This window comes from Bos javanicus, chromosome 22 (genome assembly GCF_032452875.1).
Source record: "Bos javanicus breed banteng chromosome 22, ARS-OSU_banteng_1.0, whole genome shotgun sequence".
Classification (NCBI taxonomy): Eukaryota; Metazoa; Chordata; class Mammalia; order Artiodactyla; family Bovidae; genus Bos; species Bos javanicus.
In genome coordinates, this window is record NC_083889.1 from 37,980,121 (window position 1) to 38,007,445 (window position 27,325).

Sequence of the window (27,325 nt, forward strand, 5' to 3'; positions counted from 1 at the left end):
GCACCCTGGCTCTTTTGATCTCACTGAACCTTTCCATCATATCTGGCAGATGTTGGGATACAATCCCAAATCCTAAGAGAACCAATGGTCTGTGGGGTTCTCACCAAAGGATGAGAAGTGACATTTTGACACAAGCCCAGGAAAAGGTCAGAACAAAGATGTAAAAAGGTGTCAGATTTGCTCAAGTAAAAGGAGGAAGCTGTGGCATATGGCTTTTATCGGCTGATGTGTTTATGTTCCCTGGGAAGAAATGGCTGACAAATGCCAGAGGGAAGTGTTAATAGAAAAGAACTGGATAATACAGAGCTTGCTTCATGGGAAGCAGATATCTAATGATCATGATTATCATAATGTTCTCATTTCTTAATGCTACAAGTTCAGTGAAACACTGGGAATGAAACAACAAATCCATTTACCTGGTAGGGCATTAAGACTCTGGGTTTAATGAGTATTTAAAGGCTATGTTCCTTTTCAGGTGACTCCTAAAATCCACGGGAACGGTCTCCTCTGAGATATCTTCCATCTCAGCCCAATGGTACCTCCTTCTGTTCCATCATCAAAGTAAAAAACCTGAGAACCCTCCTGTATTCCTCTTTCATCTCATCCATTCAGTCACCTGGCTTTGTCAGTTTTGAATTCCTAATATTGACCAGAGCTTCTCTATTCACTTGCTCCTGCTTGGTTCCGGGCCACCATCACCACTGGCTCAGAGTAACGGTGTGATCGCCTATCCACTGTACCTGCTTCCAGTCTCGCCCCAGTACATCTAGGCTCCATTCTGCTGCAAGGCCTATCTTTCCACAATGCAAGTTTGACTTGCCTCCCTTTTCCCATTATCACCACTGAATGGCCCTCCTTTGCATACCAGATAAAGTAGGCAAGGCTTTCTGTCTTCAGGCCTGTGCCTCCCTCTCTGGTCTCATCTCTTATTATTTCCTGTGAACAACAAATTACTTACAACCCATGCTATGCTAAGTCACTTCAGTCGTGTCTGACTCTGTGCGACCCCATAGATGGCAGCCCACCAGGCTCCCCCGTCCCTGGGATTCTCCAGGCAAGCCATTTCCTTCTCCAATGCATGAAAGTGAAAAGTGAAAGTGAAGTCGCTCAGTCATGTCCGACTCTTATCGACTCCATGGATTGCAGCCTAACAGGCTCCTCCGTCCATGGGATTTTCCAAGCAAGAGTACTGGAGTCGGGTGCCATTGCCTACTTACAACCCATGCTACCGAATTATTAGCCATTCTTTGCCTATAAGCCTTCATATATGTCTGTCTTTTCCTACAGTACCTTCATTATTTTTATGTTAAAGACTCAGTTCAAGTGCCACTGTCTCCATGAAGCTATTCTTATATCACTCCTTTACTGATTGATTGGCTATGCCATGCAGAATTCGGGATCTTAGTTCCCCAAACAGGGATTGAACTTCTGCCCTTGGCATTGGAAGTACTGAGTCTTCACTACTGGACTGACAGGGAAGTCTCTACAGCACTCCTTTATAATTTTGTGGTAGACAGAATGATGACCCTCCACCAAAAAAAAAATCCACATACTAATCTCCTACCACATAATTATCATACATGATAAAAAAGAGTTCACAAATATAATTAAATTAGGACCCTGATATGGGCAGATTATACTGGATTATCTGAGTGGGTTCAATGCAAGCATAAGCTCCCTCTCCTTATAAGAGAGAGACAGGTAGGTCAGGTCAGAGAAGATGATGTGATGACAAAAGCAGAGGTCAGAGAGGGAGAGAGAGAGAATGTGAAGATGGCTGAACCAGGCTATTAGGTTTGAAGCTAGAAGAAGGGGCCACAAGAAATGCAGGAGAAGACTCTATAAGTTGGAAAAAAGCAAAGAAAGATAATTCTTCCCTAGAGACTCCAGAAGGAATGCAGCCCAAAGACACCTTGATTTTAAGGATTTCTCACCTCTAGAACTCTAAGATAAACTTCAGTTATCTTGTCATAAAGTGTGTGGTAATTTGTGGTCCTTGTGGCAGCAGGAAACTAGTACACATTCCCTGTCCTTCCTTCCCTTCACTACAAGGGAAAATTGTCCCTTCTATCTTTAAGTTTCTAATGGACTCTTTACACTTTATAATTTACATATCAATATCTCCTCCTAACAAGGATTTAAATACTTAAAGGCAGAAACCACATCTATTGCATATTTATCCATGAGCACAGGTCTAGAAAATACATGGCCATTCATTCATTCATGCATGCATTTGTTAACTCATTTTCTCATTCAAATATTTTAGTTATTGAGTGTTTAACATGCACTAGACACTCTTATGTTCAGTAAATGCACTGAAGAGCAAAAGTAGAGGCTTTCTGTCTTCAACGACCTTACAGTTTGATGGAAGAATGGACATCAATTAAATCACCCCCAAAATAGAGTTGACTGAAGAAGGTATAAAAGTGGATGAAGGGTTCTCTAGAAAGAGAACCAGCTTGTTAACTAGACAACGGCCACAGATGCACGATGAGTGAGCTGGTCTAGACCAGTAGACATACTACTCAGCTGAGCTCAGGCCAGCTTGCTGACCCACAGAATCGTGAACTACATAAACAGTGAGGATTCAAGCCATGAAGTTTTGGGGTGGTTTGTTATGCAGCAAAACTAACTGATACGTAAACTCTATGGTGGAGGGAGGAGAGAGGAGGGGAGAGAGAAGAAAGACAAAAATAGAGGGGAGTGGTATGAAGTTAATCACAAAAATGCAAGGAGGATGGAAACTTGTTAGTAGATTTTATGCAGCATTATTAATGTAACAAGTCAACTACCTTATCATATATCAAAAACAAAGTTTTAGGGCCCCAAATACCATGATTTTCACAAAAGGTGCATGCACATCTAGGATCAGGAGTAGACCAGGTAAGAAAAATATTGAGAGTCTTGAAAGGAGAGAATGATTCATAAGAAATTTGTTGTAATTTCTTCCACTTAGAGTAAACAAAGACAAGACAGGCAAGTGAATACAAAATTTATTGTGCTTAGTAATATCTAAAGCATCTAATTATGTAACCTTCCACTTGCCAGGCATGAACATTATCCAAGCAGTAAAGACTTCACCCTTCCTGGACTAATACTAGTCAAATAGTCAATGTGCCCCGGAGAAGGCAATGGCACCCCACTGCAGTACTCTTGCCTGGAAAATCCCATGGACGGAGGAGCCTGGTGGGCTGCAGTCCATGGGGTCGTTAAGAGTCGGACATGACTGAGTGACTTCACTTTCCCTTTTCACTTTCATGCATTGGAGAAGGAAATGGCAACCCACTCCAGTGTTCTTGCCTGGAGAATCCCAGGGACTGGGGAGCCTGGTGGGCTGCCGTCTCTGGGGTCGCACAGAATCGGACACGACTGAAGTGACTTAGCAGCAGTAGCAGCAATGTGCCCATAAACAGGTTTGAGCTCTATGGGCTTGTGTAATTTCTCAGGGAACCTTTTCTCTCTTTCTAAGGTAATGCAAATTTGAATTTGCTCCACTGAGATTTTTGACCCTTTATTAAGTGTAGGAATTTAATGACTTTCTTATTCTACAAGCTCTTTCTACTTCTTCCTGTTTTCTAGCTAATCAAGTCAGTTTGTTAGATGCCGGGGCACTTGAAGCTCTCTTCAATCTTATTTTGACCTAATTTATTTTAGCAGATGTAAGAAACTTCACTGCAGAACTCATTAAAATGAGCCTTCTGTGTTTCTCCTGCTATGATCTGGTGAGTTCTCACATGTCCTTAAGTTCTTAGGGGAAAAACAATGACCTATTAGGACTTTAAGGAAGAAAAATGAAATAATAAAAAAAGAACCATTTTAAGTGGAAATATCAATTCAAGAGAATGAAGTTACTAGAATGAAAAAAACTTCACTGGAATTCTAAATTACCTTTGGCAAGTCAGAGTTTAGATAAAGAGAAAACACTGAGGAGTATCTCAGGAGGCTAATTCTTGTGCTCAGAGAGGGAAAACAAGAAAGCATGGGTGCGTATCAGAGCCTCAGGTAACTCCTGGAGAGTACTCTGAGGCAAGCTAGAGAAGGCATCGTTAGCTGGGAGAATGATAACTGCAGATAAAGAAAATGAGCAAAGGCCCAGGGCAATAAACAGTACTGGCTGAACCCCCAGCTGGGCTGGCTGTGAACACAGCCCAAAGGAGGCCGCTGTTGAGGCGCCTGCCAGCAAAGAGGGAAGCTTACCTGGGTCTACCAATTTTGGCAGAAAATCCAAGCAGCGTTGGTCCTCACCTGGGGTGGACAGCCCCGATTTTATAAGAGCTGAGAGGGGTTTCAGGATGGATTTGAGGAAAAGGACCTCTAGGCAGGGGAAAACAAACAAACAAAACCAAGGAGAGACGTGGCTACCAAGGGAAGAGGGAAAGAAGGAGGGGCAAATATGGGGTAAATAAGAGATACAAACTACTCTGCATAAAACAGTTAAGCAACAGGATATATTGTATAGCACAGGGAATTATTGCCACTATCCCATAATAACTTTTAATGGAGAACAACCTGTAAAATACTGAATCACAATGCTGTATACCTAAAACTAATATAATATTGTAAATCAACTATACTTCAATAAAAAATAAACATGGTTAAACAGATAAACAAAAGCAAACCAATCCATACACACACACACAAAAAGAACAAAGAGAAATCAGCTGGTTGGAGAGTGGGTTCACCTGAGGCGTTGTAAAAGTACTGATGCGACAGAATGTACCTGCTGAGAACATGGTTGTCTCTTATTCATTCAACAAACATTTACTGAGGGTCTACTCTTGGCCAAGCATCATGACTCAGACATGAGGGAGTGACAGTAAAAAGAACAGGGACTTGCTATTCGACGTCTATTTCAGAGTAAACAATTGAATGGGAATAGGATAAAACAATTGGCATTTAATATTGACATTATTTGAAGATACAGACACATGTGCACACACACATAACTATATACAAAACAAAATAAGAAAAAAATGGGGGCATGTTTCTTGAGGTTTAGTACAACTAGCTTACTGTGTGAATAAATATACAAATTAGTTAGTGGGTTCAGCAGAGCACGGCTGTACCAACTTACCACAAGAATTCAACATGTATAGGAATTAACACTTTTTTTTTTTTAAGAGGGAAAAAAGAACAGTGATAAATCCAACAAGTGCAATGAGTGAGTTTAAGAGTGAGTTTCTACTGTGTTTGCAAAATATAAAATATTAGTATTTTCTAACACCATCAGGTCCCTCTACTCTATTTTTAAATTGTGGATAGAGCACTTAATATGATCTCTACCTTCTTAATAAATTTTTAAGTTTACAATATAACGGTTGACCCTGGTACAATGTTGCACAGCAGCTCTATAGAGTTTATTCACCTAACTTGATGGAAACCTTATGCCCAGGTTTCCCTACGTTTGATATCTTCTGATTTCTATCACCAACCCATCTGCACATGGCAGATATCAAGGCTCATCATGATGAACTATACAGCTCTTAGCTCTGAGGAGCTGGAAGAAAGAGGCTAAAGAGCTTTCAAAACATTACTGTCTTTAAAATCATTATTATGAGGAAAATCGCCCTTCAATCACACCGCATTATTTATGAACCAATTTCTTTTTAACTGACTATCTTAACTTACACTTAAGTTGACACGTTTCTGGATAAATATTTGCGCTGCCAGGGCCTCGGGGCCACACACATTAGCAAACCTTGTGTACTATATCGTTCTGCCATCAAGGACGGCTGAATACACTGGGTGTTTCCTATTGTTTCCTGAATCATATTCCATGTATAGTTGGGGGAAAATGTAGCACTGTGTGTGTGAGTAACAAAAACATAACCAATTATGACTGTAGAAAATTTCATTGTTTCATTAGAGAAATAGCTGCAAGCAGAGTTTGAACAGTGTAATGTGAATTTTAACCTCAGTGTTATAAGATGAGAAAATTAATGAGGCTGTTCTACAGTCCAGAGGTGAACAGGGTTCCAATGGAGCCCAACTGTTTTCTAAGCTGAAGCAGTTAACATAAAAGTTAGATCCATTTTTAATATATTTCTCTTTTAATATATTATGTCTAATATTTTATTACTACAGTTCTTGTAGCATTGTTTGTAAATTAGCAACAGAATAAGAAGGAGGGATGTTATATCTTCAAGGTACATTTGCATGTTCAGCTGGTAGAATTCACTAGGCTGTAACTACAATTTCGAGTCAGTAAAAATAAGATGTTTCTGAATTTTAATCAGAAAATGTTAAGGGAGAGGTATTAGGAATAAAATGCTTTAAAAGCCCATTCTAAAACTTAAGTTGTTTTGACAAATGCCTTTTGTTGCAAATTGTTTTGAAGTTGATGTTCCATGCCTCATCAATTCCATTTGCCATTATATTATTTATTTCATTTTCATTCTCAGTACCGTCATATTTAGATAATGGTAAGACCTTAAACTTAAAATAACCTCAACGAGTCCCTACACTGCATTCAATATCCTAGAGCCCTGACCTTTACTTTATAAGGTTTTGCAGAGATTGTCAAATAAGGAGAGGTCTTATTGTAGAGTCCACGTTGAATTTGAGGAGACAGGATCTGTGTATCTTCATGTACCAGAGATAAATCTCTAGTCAACTGAAATGGTTTTTCTGAGCCATAGTTTCCTTGCCTTGATAGAAAACTCAATATATAGCTAATATATTTATTTCCTGGGGTTACTGTTAGTATCACATGAAATGATGCATGACTCTGTCAAGTTTTAGGAAGATGGAAAGGTGGTACCACTGGTCATCAAGTCTTGAACTGATTTAAGATTTTCCAAGAGGCTGACTCTTCATTTTTAAGAAAACCTAAAGAGAAAAATCCTAAAATTCACCAATGTGAAAAATAGTTATGTACACTTCTAAAATATTTCTGGAAGTTTCCCTTGATACATTTATTGCTGAGTTTGATTTATAAAAATACGGTTTGAAAGAACAGTTCAGCCTCTCTACCTGATCTGTATTTCTCCACAGCTCTTTCCATGACCTAACATTTTCTTTTCTTTCCTTTCTGTCCCCCATCTCCATCTTGCTGAGTAACACATTAGACTGCTGCATTTCCAGTGTCTGTGGAAGTTACTTGCACTTAGGAGAATCTTAAATGTTTGTTGAATGAATAAATATATGAATGAATGTTATGAGAAGCTACCGTTGTTGTTCAGTCGCTAAGCCTTTGTGACTCCATGGACTGCAGCACAACAGGCTCCCCTGTCCCTCACTATCTCCCAGAGTTTGCTCAAACTCATATCCATTGAGCTGGTGATGCTATCTAATCACCTAAACATCACTTCTAAAAATATTCAAAGTAGCTTTTCCTTTATAACAACTAGCCTTTAGTTTCATAATTATGTCATGATTATATAGATAATTTTAGGGTAGTGATCTTACAAAATTTCACTCAACAATAATAATTATATTCTATTTAGTGTAGTACTGCATGTCACACACTTATATATACTATTGAGAACCTCAAAATAGCACCTCCATCCCCCTACCAATGCTGAGAATTCTTTCCTCACTTCTTTCCTCACTAACAGAAGGCACTTAATTAAAAGTTACACAGCTAGTGGGGATTGGGAGCCAGAATTTGAAACCAGGGTTTAGATGGACCATTCCACAGAGATAGTTTCTCCCCAAAGAAGATTAATTAAACGTAAAAATTAAATGTGATTTAATGTTTATCTGACGATGTCTTTACTGCATCTTTGTTCTGGATAAATACCTTAGGAAAGATACTCAGTGTTAATTAGACAGTTGTTTTCTCTTGATGTTTGAAGACACTGTTACATCACATATTTTGGCATTTATTGCTGCTTTGAGGAATCTACCTTTAATTTAAGCATCATTTAAAATAAATTTCCCAGGTAATTCTGATGTAGGTGGTCCATGCCTAGAGAAAACAATTCTGGAGATAAGAGAGCTTAGAGCTTAGACTTAGAGCTTCTAGAGAACCTTCCTTCCTAATAGCTCCAGGCTCTTCTATAGGGTGACCCTCGATTCCATTCATGTGGAGGGTTAAAGTCCCCCACTGAAGACACAGAACAATGAAAATCGGGGAGATCAAACAACTGGTCAGTTCACATCACAACCAGAGCTGGAAGCCCAGTTTTTTGACTTGTTCTAGAGCCGACCATGTAAATGTACATGTGAACCCTGTGGACATCATCAAAATGTGGATTGTGATATTCAGTAGTATGAAGTGCAACTGGAGATTCTGCATTTCTAACAAGCTCCCAGGCAATGCCAATGCTTGCTGTCCCCATCCCATCCTTTGAATAGGAAGCTGCAGAAGCAGCTGGCTGTCCCTCTTGAAACATGCCCAAGGATTTAAACATATTTAAGGATGCAACACTCCTGGTCCCACAAGCTCTAATTTACTCCAAGAAGGATCACTATATTTCTTACTCTGTCCCTATTGTTGAGTATTTTCTAGAATATGAACCAAATGAGGAATGTCCTAATCAGGCTTTCACAGGTTATCTGTGTTTAAGAGCCCAGGTTGGGGTCCAAAACACCAACTTATAGTTTCAGAATCACCACTTATAAAATGTGTGATCTTGAATAAGTAGCTACACCTACATCTCCTTTACCCTATCTTGAAAACACTAACAATGATCCCTCAGGATGCTGCTGGGAAGGATTAGACTGTGTGAGATTCAGAGGACAATGCCTGGGAAACAGTAAGCGCTGTCTAATTGTCAGATACGTGAACTCTTAGCATACTGCTGTGTGACCCTCATTCTGATATTCCTAGACTTATGAAAGGAGTCCATGCCCTTCAGGATTTTATGGGCTCTAATCCTTCCCTCTTTGAACCTCCTTAAAGAGTCATTATAAGGATTAAATGAATTAATATGCATGAAACACTTGGAGCCGTGCCTGTCACATAATTAGCACCCAAGATGGCTTAGCTTTTATTTTTAGCACTTACTACAATTATAATTAAGTCACTTTTGAGGGGCTTTTAAATTACCTCTTCCCCCATTAGACAGCGAATCTTAGGAGAGTAGGGACGACATCTGCTTTAGTCGCTTCTGTATCCTGCATCTTAACACCACACCTGGCACACAGTTGCTGCTCAATAAATACAACAGAAACATAAATGAAGGAGTGTATGAACAAATGAAAGAGGGAACGATAGAGAAAACATTCTTTCCTTCTTGAAGAGACCCGCAGGGAGGAGAAAGGATGAGAAACACTCTCTCAGAGCAGAGAAGCAGTGGGAGAGAGAAAAGGCAACCACGTTGGGAACCTGGTCTGGGGGAGGTTTGGAGGGGGTGTCTTCCAAATTCCTTGGAGAGTGAGGAATTTATAAATATCAGTCAGAGCATGTTCCCGGAAAAAATACGAGTTAACCGAGTTTTCAGATAAAATACGTCTGGAGATGCTTTGAGGTAAATAAAATATGAGACTATGTATAAAATAGATAACGAATGAGAGCCTAGTAAGTAGCACTCTAATCAATAGTGTATTGATTAGGGAACTCTAATCAATGCTCTGTGGTGACCTAAATGGGAAGGAAATCCAAAAAGGGGGATATATGTATATGTATAGCTGAATCACTTTGCTATACAGCAGAAACTAACACACATTGTAAAGCAACTATACTCCAATAACATTTTTTTTCATGAAATAAAATACGACAAATGAGAAGCCTTTGAACTTCATACAATAGGGGCCAATGAGAAACTCAGAGAAGGCAGCAAGAGGCTTTCCTGAACGTTTATCTTCACAGAGGAAAAAACTGGGATCTGGCAGTTTGTCCGAGGGACTTTTGGGATCATGTGGAGGGAGGAGAGGGTTAAGGCCACACAATTACTAGGTCAGAGGTTGTGTGAACCCCCCTTTTTCCAACCTCTCACAATGAATGGGTTATGCCTGAACAGATGGCAGGGAAAGGGTTTCGACGAAGTAGAAAGGGAAATATAAAAGAATTCTTTGAGCTGAGCTGATCATAGGGAATTGCTTTATCCATATTGCATTTGGTTTTATTATGGTTATTCTTCACTGAAGATACTCTGTCTCTGCAATTTATAATAGGAACATAAATCTCCCCTTGAGATGGAATTACCCAGGAAACCATTTCTAGGCTACTTTAGACCCATCCCATTACTGCAGTCATTTTCTTGGTAGACTGGGGAAAACATCCCCCCTCACCTCTTGCACTCATCAAGGGCACCGAGTGAAAACTGGCAGCACAGCAGACTTTGATTAGAGAGGGAAGGAAACAATGATACTATTGTCTAGTCTGTGTGGTCTCAAAAGGGTTTTCTCACAGCATATATGAAAGTGATCCTCTCCAGAACTCTGGAGAAGGGACCTATTATTCCCATTTCACAGATGAAGAGAACTGAGGCTCAGGGAAGGCTAATGAATTGTCTAAGACCAAGCATACTTGTAAGTGGCAGAGCCAAGATTTGGATCTATAATACTTCCTCTCTTTCTAAGTTCAATTCTTTAAGACAATGTAGGCAGAAGACAACTTTCCTGATGGGCATTTTACTACGGCAATATGCTTGGAATGCCTTTTATCTTGGCAAAAGTGACAAGGGTCTCACTAGTGACAGATATCTTTTAACAGTTAGTCATCAGATGAGCAAGGATGTGGGCCCAGGTTCCCTCATCTGTGAAAGCCCTACATCGATCCAAGCTAATGAGTAAATGTGAAGAGCACCACTGCAACCTACTACCTGTCTTTGATGTGCTCTCCATGTCTATGACGCTTTTTAGATCCATTCAGGAGCTCAATGTTTCCTGTAGCCTCTAAAGAGGCTGAAATACAGTTAAACTAACCCCCCAAATTCTTGGGTATACCTAATTAATAAAAAAACTGGGGTCCAATCTCAGGCACCCAGACATTTGGTAATAACTCAGAACACATATATTTCTCATATGTACCAGGTCCATAAACTGGCCTTTCTGCATCTGAAATGATTCTTCAGCTCATTGGGCTGGAAGAATAACTGAGCTCTGCTGTTAACACCTTTCTGCACTGAATTCACCATTGGGCCTGGAGAAACGCAACTCACCTTGCAGGGCTTCAATTTTCTGACTTAAAGAAATTAAGGTTTAATATTTTACTGTCACTGTCAGATGGTTTGAGGATGTCATCTCTTCCTGCTGGGATGCTGACTCATAAAGTAGGTATGCTGCTGCTACTGCTGCTGCTAAGTCACTTTAGTCGTGTCTGACTCTGTGCGACCCCAGAGACGGCAGCCCAACAGGCTCCCCCGTCCCTGGGATTCTCCAGGCAAGAACACTGCAGTGGGTTGCCATTTCCTTCTCCAATGCATGAAAGTGAAAAGTGAAAGTGAACTCGCTCAGTCATGTCTGACCCTCAGCGACCCCATGGACTGCAGCCTACCAGGCTCCTCCGTCCATAGGATTTTCCAGGCAAGAGTACTGGAGTGGGGTGCCATTGCCTTCTCCGCAAAGTAGGTATATCTGACTTCAAAACCTGTCCTCCAACCACTCTGCTAGACTGATCTCTAAGGCTTCCTGTGGCTTTTGCCATGTATCACTCCATGCTCCTTGGGCAACTGAGGATGAGGATGAGGAAGGGAGGCTGCTATTCACTATGTGCACTGAGGACAAAACCACCCAGTTAACAAATAGTAAGAAGTAAGCCTGTGGACCTCCATCTGCTGCTACACTGCCATTATTTCCCAAACAACCTCAAAGAGGACCTGTGTGCTTTAGACATACCTACCTTTATTTTCTCACTAAATTTTATCAATATAATTTTGTAGAAAAACTCTAGATTTTTGAGTCAGGACATCTGAGTGTGAATCTAGGTTCTGTCCATTATCAGTTGCAAGCATTTGGGCATAAAATGATTTTAATGTCCATTTGTTCATCTATTAAAAGGTTATGATATTTTCCATTTCCTCTTTTGGTGATTTCTGAAATTCAATAAGACAATGTAAGGCAAGTCAGCATGGTGGTAAAGTGCTATACAGAAAAAAGGAATATAGTAGTAAAAAGAAAGACTTAGAGATGCCTTACTTATCTTTGTTAGACAAGTTGCACAGAGTATTTGGGGAAAACCACTTAAGAATCTTAGAGTAAACCATGCAGTGAAAAGTAGGTATGTTCAGGGAAGATTCCATCAAAACTGGTGGTGAGTACTCAGTTTATTTTAAGAGTCACTTGGCATTGCCTGGAGATGTTTGGTTCTCACAAACTTGATGGTGTGTTGGGGGGCAGCTGGCTACTGACATCTAGTGCGTAGAGGCAAGGGATATAGCTAAATACCCTGTAATACATACAACAGCCATACATACATACAACATCAATGAATTATCTGGGTCAAAAATGTTAATAGTGTCAAAGTTGAGAAATCCTGCATGAGTTTTAGAAGCTAGTGTATCTATGTATTCCTGTGTTCTAGCATCTAGAGCTGTACTTGGCATAAAGTAGACACCCAATATATATATACATGTTTTCTGAATGAATGAACATGCGAATGAACACCCACAGAGAACTTGATAATGCCAGACAGAACTAATTCATACTGCCAGTGAAAATCTTATATCCTCTAGGCACCTTCTCTGTCTACTCCTCTAGCTTCTTTACTTTTCTTTTCTGTCAGAGCTTTTCTTTTCTCTTCCAAAGTCAGGTAAGAGTAAGAATAGCCTATCAAATCTGAGGATACCTGGGAGCTATAAATAATGCTTCCCCAACCACCCTCTTCAGAGCACTCCCTTTCAGCCGGACAGTCGTCACATCAGTAAAGAAACGCATTCACTGTCATTCCTTCACCGAGCCCGAACACATAGGACCAAAAGCACATCTTTCCTGCAAATGTCTTCCCAGAACAGTTCAATTATGCTTTTAGAAAGACACATCCTGGCCATGAAAGAGAAACTAGGTTTAGATGAGAAAGTGGAAAATGAAGGCATTTAGTTCTAGGAGCGCAGATATTTTGTCTATCTGTTCATCACTGTATCTCCCATGCCTAGCAGGGTTCCTGGCATGTGGCAGGCATCCTTAAATATTGGCTGAATGTAAGAATAGCCTGATGAAGTCACACTCCAAGCCTTCCTTCAAATCTGCCCTCAACTAAAAAAAAATATTTTTGGTCTCAACCATTCAATTTCATAGGAAGGCAAATTGAAGGTCATAGGTTTTGAAAAATTATATCCCTTTTCCTCCCTTATCCAAAACTAGATAAAGATATATAGGTTCATCATTGAGATGTGGCCGTTAACATGGCGACTTAAACAGTGCTCACAATAATAATCTATATTGGGCATGAATGTTCTTAAGGCCATGTTTTACCAGAAATAAAACAAGCCTAAAATATTTGTCATGTCTTTGCCAGAAAGCCTACATGGAGACAGTGTGTGGTACTTTGGGAGGATTTAAACATTCTGTAAGCAGGGCTGAGGAAGTCACATGGTGACTATCAATAGAAACTTTTTACCCCCAACCTGCCAGTCCCCCCAAAAAACCCTAATGACATGATTACACACTTATATTGGCCAACCCAGAGCTCCCTAGTGAACTGACTGCCCTGTGCTGGGAATAAGCTTTCCAGAAGCCATAGGAGAATGTGTTTGAAGTTGCCCAGGAACCATTTCCCATTAAGACTTTTGGCTAGAATCTGTGTTAAAAAATGATCACTGTAAAATAAATTAATTATGCAGATCCATTAGTCTGCAGAGTAGAGAGACTGAGGTGTTTCCATTTTCAATTCAACCTTAGTCTTTTAAAGATTCAAAGGCACACCAATGACCAAGAGCTTCTTCTGAAAGACAGAATAGTTCATGTGCTCCTTTCAGGCTCAAAATTCTCCCTGATTCCATTTTCTTAGACAAGTATGGAACAGGACCACCAGCTCTGTTTGTACACTAGCTCAGAATGTTTGATGACAAATTCAAGCCTCATCCAACACATTATGTCTTAACACCAGATGCTTCCTCCATACTTAATAGATCGTTTTTAAGCTCTTAAGGATCAACATGATTAAGTACACACATCCACGGCCAAAGAAAAGGCAGAAGGGAATGTAGGTAAGATGAAATACAATCTCTATGTGATTTATATTGGATTTGGTCACCTCTGGGAAGAAACATCTATCTTGTAGATGAAGACTGACATATGATAACACTTAATAAAACTGTCTCTAAGTTTAGTGTGAAGGGGTAAGCTTATATCTGATAAACACTGTGGATGAAAACAACATTATGTTTTTAAAAGTGCTCATGTGATGATTGTTCATATATTTAAAACCCATAAATGCTGTTGGAAACAACAGGTTGATTTAAATTTCTTTTTCCTCACTGGCTATAATACAACACCCTGATTAACCACACAATTATTATTTTTCAAGAGCAAGGGAAAGAGGTAATAGAGAATTGATAGTTACTAACCTTGCCTCTGACAAAAATAACAGTCATTCTGGAAACATTTTATTGGGCACTTTACTCTGAACTCTTAATTCACTAGAAATAACTCAAAAGCTAACACTAGTAGATGCGGCAGTCCATATTGACCAAGAAGTCAATATCGTGTCAACACTTCAAAACTGGACTTTTAATCCTCCCAGTTTGTGATGGGTTGTTTCTGTTTATTTGTTTGCTTGTGTTTTTAGATCCCTCTGGTTTTGGGTGAAACAGAGCAAGAGTGTCCTAAGCTCAGTTCTCTCTCTTCTAGCAACATTTTCATCAATCACAATCTCTCTCATTGTGGGAAAAAATGCAGCATTTCACAGGTTCACCTTATGAAAGGTGTGCCCTGCCTCTAGCCTGAAAACTGCCAGTGGGGGAGAAATCTCAAACATATTGATTCTATGTCAGTTGCATTTTCCTCCCAAAAGATCCATTTGAATTTTATTGGATTAAATGAATTTCAAATGGGGGGGGGGTTCAGTGCTCAGGTGCAAAAGAACACATCTGGGACCTCTGAATTTCAACTTTGTCACGCTTCTCATCATGCTTATCGGCAGCTGTTTTCATTTTTTAATTACTCAGGTGGTATAGATGCTTTGCAATATTCTACCTGAAGGGCCACCTCCGTGCTTTCCAGCTGACCACAAAGTGCAAGAAAATAATGCTGAGGGTGAATTAAAAAAAGGTGAGAATTCTACAAATCCTCCACAAATACATCAATTCAGCAGCAACTGCTTTTTATATTTTCTCTCAGTGACAAACAGATGCCTTGAAGTATTGATATGTATGTTATCATTGCATCTTGATTTTGACTCTATGTTCGAAAGATTGAAAAGCAAAGAGATGAATTTCTTATGATCAATTTTAAAAGCTACCTTAATTTAGCTACTACTGCATATAGCTCTCCCTAGTCTGGCTCCCTTTCGTCACATCCACATCTTTGTAGTTGAGTGGAAATACAATACACATTCTCCAGTTACAAATACATAATTTGCTTGTAGTCACAAAAGCACAGCCTGAGAAGGAGGCTATGCAGTTTTAAAAGAGAGAAAAGCACTAATAAAATATGGGGTGTTATTGTAAGCCCCTGCAAATCACTGCAGACTGCCTGTAGATTGTACTGATGAAGTGAAACTCTGACTGAGGGGAACGATGAAGAGCTTGACTCCAGAATGAGTCTGCCTGGCTCTGAGTTTCATCATTATCACTGTGTGTGTGCCTCAAACTTGCCCTCTGTCTCTGTTTTCTTATCTGTAAAACGGGGAGGTAATACGATCTCCATCCTGGGATGGCTGTGAAGATTCAAGGAAACAAGCCATGCAGTGTTTAGCACAGTGCCAGGTATACAGTAGGCACTTACCGAATGGAAATGACGGATGCATTCTTTATCTTGCTAAACAGAATAAATGGTCTCATAGTGAAATAAAAATTCCCGTTGTTATTCCCAATGTGGCACAAATTTCTATTCCTTGGAAGAGATTACAACATTACTGGAGGGATATGGCATTCTGGACTTCTCCAAAGGGATGCTTTTAAGACCAGGCGTGCTAATCCTCAGTCACACAAAAGGTCTTGATGTCTTCAAGACACAGATGCCCCATTGCTCTTCCTCTGTCAGTGGATGTGAGCCTGCTTGGAGCCCTAACACTTTTGTCAACTGGTAACCTAGAAGACAAGATGCTTTCACCTGCAGGGTGCCACCCCCTCACATCTGCATTCATTTCTATTACTGAACAGCTTCAGAGGACAATCAACTCTTTTTACACCTAACAATTTTGTACATAACCTGTTACGACAGCCACGTAAAGAGAAAGATGACAAAAATATTAAGGGATCCATTGGGGGAGTGGGTGTTGGGAAGATGAGGACAGATGTTCAGTGCTGTTGAGTTTACTTAGTACTAAATGCCAACAGCCCAAGGATTAAAGCTTTCTTTTTTCAACAAATTATCAGCTAGGGAACACTTGGTTCCCATGAGGATTTATGCCATCTAATACTGTTGACACTAGGAACATGCCTATTTGATCAATAAGAGGCAATGTAAGTTCATATGGGTTTGGAGGATTTTTTAAAAATATATAATAGCTTTTTTTAAAAAAAATTATTGGAGGATTTTTGAGGCTGAACATGATTAACCAAAATTTAAAAATCTGTTTGTCAGAATGAGTAGTTTCGTTCCAGCTTACAAAGAGTGTGTGAGGGGCTGAATGTTCAAAAGAAGATGTGAGGACCACATTTCCAGATTCCTAGACACTATTTCCATGAGCTGCTCCTAGACAACCTCAGGATCTGAATCATGGCTCTTATGGAAAAGATTCTATGCCTAAGAGGTCTATTCACACATGACGTTCCCAACTTTACTTTCAAAATCTCTGAAAAATAGAACTACCCCTTTTGCTTCTTATTCAATGATGCTTTAACTTTCATTATAAATGTATTCTCTAATCCATTTCACCATGAACAAAAGACAATGCAGATTTGTTGTCTGTGTAACAAAAAGAGAAGATGAAAGCCTCAGTTTGTTTCCATTAGAGCAATTACTTAATCATCTTATCATCTCTGTCTAGGATAATTATATCAATAGACTTTCTCTCAGACTTCTGAATTAACAGCAAAGAATTCAGATCCTTTAACACTTTCTGGAAAAAAGAAAAAAAAAAGCAGTTAAGCAGTTAACCAGGTAATGCCTTGTAAAAACCATAACCAGCAGTGGTGAGCAGGTCATGGATTTGCACTGGTATGAATTTAATAACAGCAACTTCTCTCTTGATCAGCATCAGACATAGAAACAGGAGAGCCGGGCTGGGCATCTGACAGATGGTGGCACAAGTACACAGCTCAAAGAAAGACGGAAGAGGAGCAACAGCCACTCAACCATTAGATCTTTTCACAGAATTCTGGAGTAATGATCTGAACACGTTCCATAAATTCAGTTCTTTTCAAGGTGCACATACCTGATCTTAAGAGAAAACTCATCCAGCCTACTCTGGTTTAAGACCTCATGAAGTCAGCATAGCCCTTTTGGCACAGCACACAATATTTATCAGCTATTTATGGAGTTTAAGAAATTCTTGCTCTGACACTAAGGAAGAAACTTTAATTAAAATGGTATGCAGGCAGGTTATGGCACAGTGAATATACTTAAGACATTAAACACTCCTGGTGGGAGGCAGAATGACATTACATTTTTATGAAGCCAGATATAAGTTGGCTTTAATAGTTTCCTTACTATGTTCAAAGACACCCAACACATTCTTGAACAACCAAGATAAGCATCAGACTACCACACAGCACAGCTCTTTGGTTTAAACAGATGAATACAAGCAAGCATAGTAAGAGAAAAAAAAGACGTTATCACTAAAGATGTCAAAAAATGATATTTGGAAAGATAAGTGACTGTACAGTCTAAATCTATGCAAACACACACACAACCAGCTGTAAATCAAGAGAGAGAGAAACTTACCGGAGCAAATATCACCATACACATTTACAAAAGAATTGATAATCCAACTTCCCTCTCCTGAAACAAAATAGAGGCTGTCTCATACTAAAAATCAAGCTTCTCTGTCCACAGCACCAGCCACTGGTCCCTCTTTTTATGAAGCAAAGGAGGAGAACGAGAAAATCAATGAGGAGGGTAAGGGAGATGTTATACCAATCAGGTAGCAGCTTCTGCCTTATTTGCAGAGAGATGGCAAAACGGTCATATTATTAGACAGTGACAACCCACAGCCGAAGTACAGCAACCTGATACTTCCCTCTGGTGAGAGGCTGCCTGCTTTGTGGGAGGTGGTTACCATCCCACACTTGGCTTTTTGCTCCCAACTGCAAGTGCGGGACTGGCTGCTTTGAGTAAGCCGCCTGCATCACCCAGGGAGCACAGGCTCCCCCTTGACTCTGCAAGCCCCCTCCTCCCTTCACCCAGTGCTTAAAAACAAACTGGGAAATCAAAAGGAGCTTGGATTTTGTTGTGTCTGGGGTGCATGGGGGAAGTGTGGTTTTAGAAAATCCTTATGAATAGATTTGCATAGATTAGGGAAATGGGTAGGTATTTGTTTTAAAAATTGCCCCTGTTTTTATGGAAAAGTCTGGATGTGATGCCTGATCCCTTTTTGGGAAATTCATACCACAACCCTAAATAATGAGGAAGGTGATGGCACCAGAAGACAGGCTTTTCAGGCTCTGGCTACTGGGGAAAGGACAAATGATGACTTGGTGGGTTTTCTGTCCCAGGAGTGTGACTTAAAAGTCTCCCTGGCAGGTTTCAAAAGGTTTCGGTGTGACCTGGGTCTGCTTTATCTACAAATGGGCCTCTGCGGGAGGGGGTTGGCCCAGAAAGTGTGCACATCATCCCAAGACAGCATATTGGGGGGTATTGGTAGTGAATTCATGGGGAGGCTCCCAAAGGTTAGATGTTCTCCACACCAGCTTCCTGAGGCCCTCCTCTCGGGGGTCTGCACCACAGCAAAGGAGGGAGAAATCCACAAGCCTCTTTCCCAGCAAGTTCCCTACTTCAGGATTCCTCTGGGGACAAGAACAGTGTTAGGCTGGCCCAGGCATCTCTGCTTCATCTTTTGTGTGAAGCTCCCTTCACCTGGCTAGACTTTTCATTGGTGGTTATTAATTCAGAATCCGTCCTGAGTCTTTCCTTGGGTCCCTCTCTCTGCCTCACACACAATGGCACCAGCACGGCAACAAGCATCACAACACTCATCATCTCCTTCCTCCTGTTCTTCCTCTTCCAAACACACGATAACAGCTCGAGGAGGTCGGGGGACCAACCAGACAACCAAACCTGATGAGGGGTCAGGGTTCCAGCCTCAGTCTTCCATTGTCTCGTTCTGTAACTTGGGAAATATCTGAGGTCTCCAAGCCTCAGTTTGCCCTTCTTGAAATGGGCACACTTACACCTCACAGAGTTGTTAGTGGAGGGCAGCGGGGAGCAAATGAAAAATGGCTACAGTATTTCAACTCAGGTACAACTTGGGCTCAGCATCCTCCAGCCGCCTGTCTCCACTTCTTCCAGTGATAAGTCTGCTCCTCACAGGTCGCCCTCCAGGACACGCAAGAAAGCTTCAGCCTGTAGGTGGCCCCTTTGAAATTCTGACAGGAAGCTCATTCCACCCCAACCTGTACTGTCCTCACTGCCACACCTTACCTGCCAACTGAAAAACCACTGCATTTCAAGAAGAGAAGTCACACAGGGGAGTAAACTACGCAAATGAACACAGAAAACGCAAGCCAAAAAAAAAAAAAAAAGACTGAGAATCACCTGGCATTTCCATTAGCTTTCAGTAAGCATTTGTGGAATAAATGAATGAAAGGCTGACTGAAGGAATAAGGCCCCTTTGCTAAAGGCCACAGTGCCTGCCAGGCAGCTGGTGACCAGCAGTGCTCCAGTAAGTTAAAGACACGCAGCTACAGCTACCCACCTGTGGGGCACAAGCACACTTTCCAGTTTCTTTGGGTGGACAGTGAGTCATTTTCATCAGCGTTTTGAATATTAAGAGCCCTACTTCCAGGAAAAGAAAAAAAGGTTTGTCTTCCACATCTCAATGCCAAATATTTCCTAAGTATTTACTTGTGTCAGGAACTAGTCTAAGTTTCTGTTGTTGTTCTGTGTGAGTGGTTATCATGTGTGAGCCTCACAAAACTGTGAAGAGTTACAATTTTCATTCTGGTTTAAAAAGAGGAAACCAAGATGCAAAGAATTAAGTCCAAAGGCAACAGTCAATAACATAAAGCCACGGTTCGAAGCCAGTTGAATGCCAGGTGCCAAGGCATTAACCTCTCTGTTACAGACACCACACTGTGGCATTTACACCTTCATTCACTCAGGGTCCAGGGTGTGCAGAATCCACACACAGATTCCTGGGCCTAAAATGACTCCACAACTCTTCCCACCACATGGATTCATACCACAGAGACTGGGAAGCCCAGGAATAGAAAGAAGGTCTACCAAGCTGCCAAAGCCCCAACCTGGGCTCTCCATTCTATGTGGATTTGACCTTATTTAACCCGTGGCAGATGGACAGCGCAAGGCCCAGTATCGGGACTGCCAGTGGCCTGTCCAGTGACCCTGGGTATGTCCCTTCATTTACCCATCTTTCAGGTTTTCTCAAGTTAAATGGAAGGGTTTCCACTGAAATCTCTAAAGGGCTTTCTGGGTCAACATTGACTAGATAAAGTTCTAAGACTAAGGGTTTGATTCTATCCTGCTGCTGGGGTGAGCTGTCCATGCCTCCTATTTTGTTCAAGATAAAACATCACCACTCTCTCTGGCTCCCCTGCCACCTCTTCCCTCCACTTATCTCTCAGCTGGGCTACTGTGACAGATCCCTAACTGACCTCCCTGTCTTTATTCCTATCCCACGAAATCATTCTCCATGTTGTCCAGATTGAGCTACTAAGAATATAGATTAGATCACTCATTTGAAAAAAAAAAGAATTTCCTTTGTTGTCCAATAGGCTTCAAGTAAAACTCAAAGTCTTTATTGTGTCTTCAAATCCTGATGTGACCTGCTACCACCTGCCTTTTTGTTTTTATCTATTTCCAACCCTCTCCTTCCCTAATCTTCGGTCACACTAGCCTTTACTGCCTTCTCACTTGCCGTTTCTTCTGCCTGGAACACTCTTTCCTCAGATCTCTGCCTGCTCTCTTCCCTTGTCACTGGATAGTTGGTTCTACGGTCCACTCTTTAGAGCAGGAGTCCCTAACCTCCGGAATCTAGTGCCTGATGATCTGAGGTGGAGCTGATGTGATAATAATGGAAACAAAGTGCACAATAAATGAAATGTACTTCAATCATCTCGAAACCATCTCCGCTCCAGCCCACTCCATGGAAAATTTTTCCTTCACAAAATTGGTCCCTAGTACCAAAAAGGTTGGGGACCACTGCTCCGGAGGGTCCTTCTTCCCTAACCACCACATGTAAAAACATCCTTTCTGTCTCCCCAGTCACTCCCCTTCACAGGGCCCTTTATTTTTGTTGTAGTGGTGATGGTGGGGTTGGGGGGTGTGTGTGTGTGTGAAATATGGGTTTTTGTACTTCTTATTGCCTGATTTGTTCTTATTTACTTGTTTAATTATTGATTATCTTCTTTTCTTTGAGATAACCTCTGAGAAAACAGGAAGTCTGTTTTGCATAACACCATATTCTCAGTGTTTAAGAGAATGTGTGGCACGTGGTAGATGTTTAATAACGTCTCATGCATGGACCGATTAATCAGCACAAGAACAACTCAGTGTTGACACAGAGTAAAGAAACCTGCTTCTCAAAAGAGCTTACTTGAAATGTAACACAGGTGAACAGAGGTGACTGATTCACTCATATTAATGGACACAGACTGTTTGTACTTCCTCATATGGGGAATCTTCTTGAAAGGTTGTGGACTTCTGCATTATGTTGATTTAAGTGGAGGCCATGTCAAAGATAATGGAGAGCTCCTTCTGTAAAGTATTCTGAGCAGATGTTCTATAGAAGCGTGGGTGCCCAGGGTTCAATTCTTCTAGACTCACATGGATCTTTGCATACCTGACCGGCATCAGAAAACAAACAGTCCTAAAAGCCAGCCACTGAGACTGCCCTTCCCTCCATTCTAGCAGACAGCTGAGACAGTCAGCTACCACTCTCTCCAACATGCCACTGGAACTGACAAGAAGAAAGCAATATGCCATTGTTTGATAGTTTTTATTTTGAAAAAATGATATTAATATTGTCACTACTGCCTTAAAAATAACATTTATCATTATTAGACTGTTCAAAATAGTGCAGTGTTCTCTAAGTTGGGCTTTTATAGAGAAAATAAAATAGATGAAAACAATCCGTGATTCTCTGCAAACATCATTAGCAATGCTAATTTCCAATATGGTCAGGTCTTCAACTCTGATCTTTCAACTGAGTGTGGCCTTCAGACAACTTCAAATGATTTTGTTTTCCCTGAACTGAAATGCTGGTCTCCCTTTTGGTGGACATGCCTCTTGGCAAATGCAACAGTTCTTTTTCCTTAACAGCTTCTATTTCCAAACATCTGGCTTCTCAGAAGGGGTCCTTTCAGGCCTGTTTGCTTCAAGTTTAGACAGTGGGAGGTCTAGCTTTCTAAGCATTTAGCAAACACTGAGAGGAAAATTCCAGCACCAGGAGAATCTCTCCCTCCGCTGCTGTGGGAGGAGCAAGGTAATCAAAGACAAGAAGGCTGCTCTGGCCACACTAATAAATGGCCCAGGGTGTTAGCTAAGTTCCTTCCATTTAGCTCCCAAAACAATTTCAAATCTTTTGAACTATAGCAATGAGAGCACTTATATCCAATCCACTCATGGAACAGCCTTGAAATCTTTAATTGTGCCTTCCTTACTCTGACTGCAAACAGCTCCTAGCAGGAGTAAAATGCAGCTATTTATTTATTCTGATGTGGATGTAGAGAGGATCAGGGGAGAAATTTCTAGACCTCTTTTTAAAATTTTTTTCTTGAAGGAAAAAGAGTGATTTCTTCCAACTTTATCTTTTTTCTTTTTCAAATACCTAATGCAATAAAATAATATCAGTAACATTTGAACATTTATTAGGTTACTAGCTTTCCTCAGCCAAGTTTAAGGCTGCCAAACAGAAAGAAGTTGAACACAGATGAGAAGTGTGTGGAAACAAAAAAAGCTAAGAAATATAGTAGAATAAGGTCTGAGGAGTGTTTGGATGCTTGGGTGGAAATGTAGCCCCAAATGATACTGGGAGGATAAGGGCCACAAATGATAGTGAAAACTGCAAGTGAAACACAGAGAAAACAAACTTCTGGTTACTAAAGGGGAAAGGGAGGGGGAGGGATAAATTAGCAATTTGGGATTAACAGATACACACTAGTATATATAAAATAGATAAACAGCAGAGACCTACTGTATGGCATAGGAAACTATAGTCAGTATCTTATAATAACCTATAATGGAAAAGAATCTGCGTAGGTCTCTCTCTCTCTACATACACACACACACACACACACACACACACACACACACACACAGAGTCATGTGTGACTCTTTGCGACCCCATGGACTGTAGCCCGCCCGGCTCCTCTGTCCATGGGATTCTCCAGGCAAGAATACTGGAGGGGGTTGCCATTTCCTTCTCCAGGGGATCTTCCCCACCCAGGGATCGAACCCAAGCCTCCCACATTTCAGGCAGACGCTTTAACCTCTGAGCCACCAGGGAAGCGTATATACACACACACATATATATAACTAAAGTTACTGCACACCTTAAACATTGTAAATCAACTGTACCTCAATAAAAATTAATTTTAAAAATAATAAAACAAAAAATAGCAAGTGAAAAATGGTTGACACAGTCTCTGAAGACCATGTATCTAAGCAGGATCACACCATATTCATCTGTGTATCCTCCAAAGCAAAATGCCCGGCACAGAGCAGCCAAGCAAAGACGATTTGTTGAATGCAGGAGGACAGAGGACCTGGGGGCAGACACCGTACTGGACAGCTTCTGTATGTCCCTCCAGCTCCCCTTTCCCACCCATTCTGTGTCCACCTAACTGGACCACATGGATCAGTGCTCATCTCCGAGGCTTCCCAATGAAGGGGCAGCCAATGGGAGGCACTGCCAGGAAGTCAGAGGGTGAAAGGAAACTGAGGTCTGGGTACTTACTCTCTTGGTCCCTACTGATGAGTATCTAAGTTGCTTCTGCCTCTCTGGCAAATGCTACAGGTGCTGTGAAGTTGCCTGCTCCACACACTTTCTCTGTCTCTCTTTCTGTCTCTCCCCTCCCGTCCCCTACACCCATTTGATCCTTCAGGCCTGGGATGCTAACAGCTTCTTTCAGTTGCTATCCTCTAGACACCACTGCTTTTTACTTTAGTTAAGTTCTGCCTACTCCTTTTTTTAGACTATATATATTTAAAAAAACTCCTCCTTTAAAAAACAAAACTCCCCTTAATCACCCAGTTTGAGTGTGCCAGCTCTTTCCTACCTAGAACCTGACTATACAAATAGGTGGATCCAAGTTCCATTCTGTCCCTTACTCCACGTAGTGTTTTCACTCTCCATCATCTATAAGATCCACTGCTTATAAACTACTACATGCAGAGTGTAAATACAGAGCAAACATATGATATCTAACAATGTGGGGACACTTACATCTTGATACTCTTTGCCAGCTTCTGTTTGCTTTATAGAGATTAACACCTGGCTCTTTGATTTTTCCTCTAGAGGGAAGAGCTTGTCAGTCACGTTTCAGAAAGGAAAGAACAGCCCATGCCATGTTCAGAAAGACTTACCAGATGTTCCTCTCTTGAATATGAAGGAGGTATAGGAGTGAAACTGAGGCATAAAGTTTAAAGTAAGTAAGTATTTGTTGAACTGACTTTGAGTGTCTGCATTTCTGAATATTCATAGGACATGGGTCAATCTACTCAGTCTATAGAGCAAGACTTTGGAGAGTTGCTTCCTACTGACACTTCATGGAGGGCAGACTAGGAATTCCCCAATATTCAACCATGATCTGGATCTTAGGCAATAACTCCAGTGTTATTATAAGCTAGGTAACTTCTGCTTGTATCCCTACTCTAATCAAATACTTCAAGCCAATAGAGGAATTAAGTACCTTTAGAAACTTCTTCAATATCCCAGAAAAACTAACTCTGGAGGGAAGGGGACTCAGGTTTTACATATCACAGTTAAAGCCTACTCAGGGCTCATGTTTTCAATAGGAAAGAATAATCTCAAATCCATGAGAACTTTGATATTTTCCCAAAGGAAGTACAATTATTCATCATTTTAAAAATTTCAGTTCAACAATTGTTCATGGGGTGAGTGCTAAATGCCAGGTGTGTGCTAAGTTCTGAGGATTGTTGTTGTTTAGTTGCTAAGTTGTGTCCAACTCTTCTGTGATCCCATGGACTGTAGCCTACCAGGCTTCTCTGTCCATGGGATTTCCCAGGCAAGAATACTAGAGTGGGTTGCCATTTTCTTTTCCAGGGGATCTTCCCAATCCAGGGATCAAACTCAGGTTTCCTGCACTGGCAGGCAGATTCTTTAACACTGAGCCACCAGGTTAGTCCAAGTTCTGAGGATAAAGTGGTGAAAAAGATAAACATGGTCCTTGCCACTAGGTTCTGAGGATCTTTTTGATTTATCTGCATAAGTCAGGAAGCTTGGAGAAGGAAATGGCAACCCACTCCAGTATTCTTGCCTGGAAAATCCCATGGACAGAGAAGCCTGATGGGCTATAGTCCATAGAGTCATAAAAAGTCAGACATGACTGAGTGACACAGCCACAACAACTGTATAGAGTATAGTATTCAGTTCAGTTCAGTTCAGTCGCTCAGTCGTGTCCGACTCTTTGCAACCCCATGAATCGCAGCACGCCAGGCCTCCCTGTCCATCACCAACTCCCGGAGTTTACCCAAACTCATGTCCATCGAGTCAGGATTGCCATCCAGCCATCTCATCCTCTGTCGTCCCCTTCTCTTGCCCCCAATCCCTCCCAGCATCAGAGTCTTTTCCAATGAGTCAACTCTTCGCGTGAGGTGGCCAAAGTATTGGAGTTTCAGCTTTAGCATCAGTCCTTCCAAAGAAATCCCAGGGCTGATCTCCTTTAGAATGGACTGGTTGGATCTCCTTGCAGTCCAAGGGACTCTCAAGAGTCTTCTCCAACACCACAGTTCAAAAGCATCAATTCTTCGGCGCTCAGCCTTCTTCACAGTCCAACTCTCACATCCATACATGACCACAGGAAAAACCACAGCCTTGACTAGACGAACCTTTGTTGCCAAAGTAATGTCTCTGCTTTTGAATATGCTATCTAGGTTGGTCATAACTTTCCTTCCAAGGAGCAAGCGTCTTTTGATTTCATGGATTCAGTCACCATCTGCAGTGATTTTGGAGCTCAAAAAAATAGTCAGCAATTGTTTCCACTGTTTCCCCATCTATTGGCCATGAAGTAATGGGACCAGATGCCATGATCTTAGTTTTCTGAATGTTGAGCTTTAAGCCAACTTTTTCACTCTCCTCTCTCACTTTCATCAAGAGGCTTTTTAGTTGCTCTTCACTATCTGCCATAAGGGTGGTGTCATCTGTATATCTAAGGTTATTGATATTTCTCCTGGCAATCTTGATTCCAGCTTGTGCTTCTTCCAGCTCAGTGTTTCTCATGATGTACTCTGCATATAAGTTAAATAAGCAGGGTGACAATATACAGCCTTGATGTACTCCTTTTCCTATTTGGAACCAGTCTATTGTTCCATGTCCAGTTCTAACTGTTGCTTTCTGACCTGCATATAGGTTTCTCAAGAGGCAGGTCAGGTGGTTTGGTATTCCCATCTCTTTCAGAATTTTCCACAGTTTATTGTGATCCACACAGTCAAAGGCTTTGGCATAGTCAATAAAGCAGAAGTAGATGTTTTTCTGGAACTCTCTTGATTTTTTGATGATCCAGCGGATGTTGGCTATTTGATCTCTGGTTCCTCTGCCTTTCCTAAAACCAGCTTGAACATCTGGAAGTTCATGGTTCATGTATTGCTGAAGCCTGGCTTGGAGAATTTTGAGCATTACTTTACTAGCATGTGAGATGAGTGCAATTGTGAGGTAGTTTGAGTATTCTTTGGCATAGCCTTTCTTTGGGATTGGAATGAAAACTGACCTTTTCCAGTCTTGTGGCCACTGCTGAGTTTTCCAAATGTGCTGGCATATTGAGTGCAGCACTTTCATAACATCATCTTTTAGGATTTGAAAGAGCTCAACTGGAATTCCATCACCTCCACTCGCTTTGTTCGTAGTGATGCTTTCTAAGGCAGAATGATCTCTGTTCGTTTCCAAGGCAAACCATTCAATATCACAGTAATCCAAGCCTATGCCCCAACCAGTTATGCTGAAGAAGCTGAAGTTGATTGGTTCTATGAAGACCTACAAGAC

The 27,325-nt window shown here is 41.1% G+C and overlaps 1 protein-coding gene across 3 annotated transcripts in view; it reads right to left on the reverse strand.

Annotated features, from left to right (window-relative positions):
* Nucleotides 1-27,325, reverse strand: part of SYNPR (synaptoporin) — a 298,386-nt gene that overhangs the window by 157,259 nt on the left and 113,802 nt on the right. The window contains exon 1 of one of the 3 annotated variants that reach the window (XM_061396509.1): nt 17,875-17,955. The exons of the other annotated variants lie outside the window; for them this stretch is intronic. Coding sequence (XP_061252493.1) covers nt 17,875-17,898 — 24 coding nt within the window. The 5' untranslated portion in view covers nt 17,899-17,955. Of the gene's footprint in view, nt 1-17,874; nt 17,956-27,325 lie in introns of those variants that run through there. 3 annotated transcript variants of the gene reach the window in all.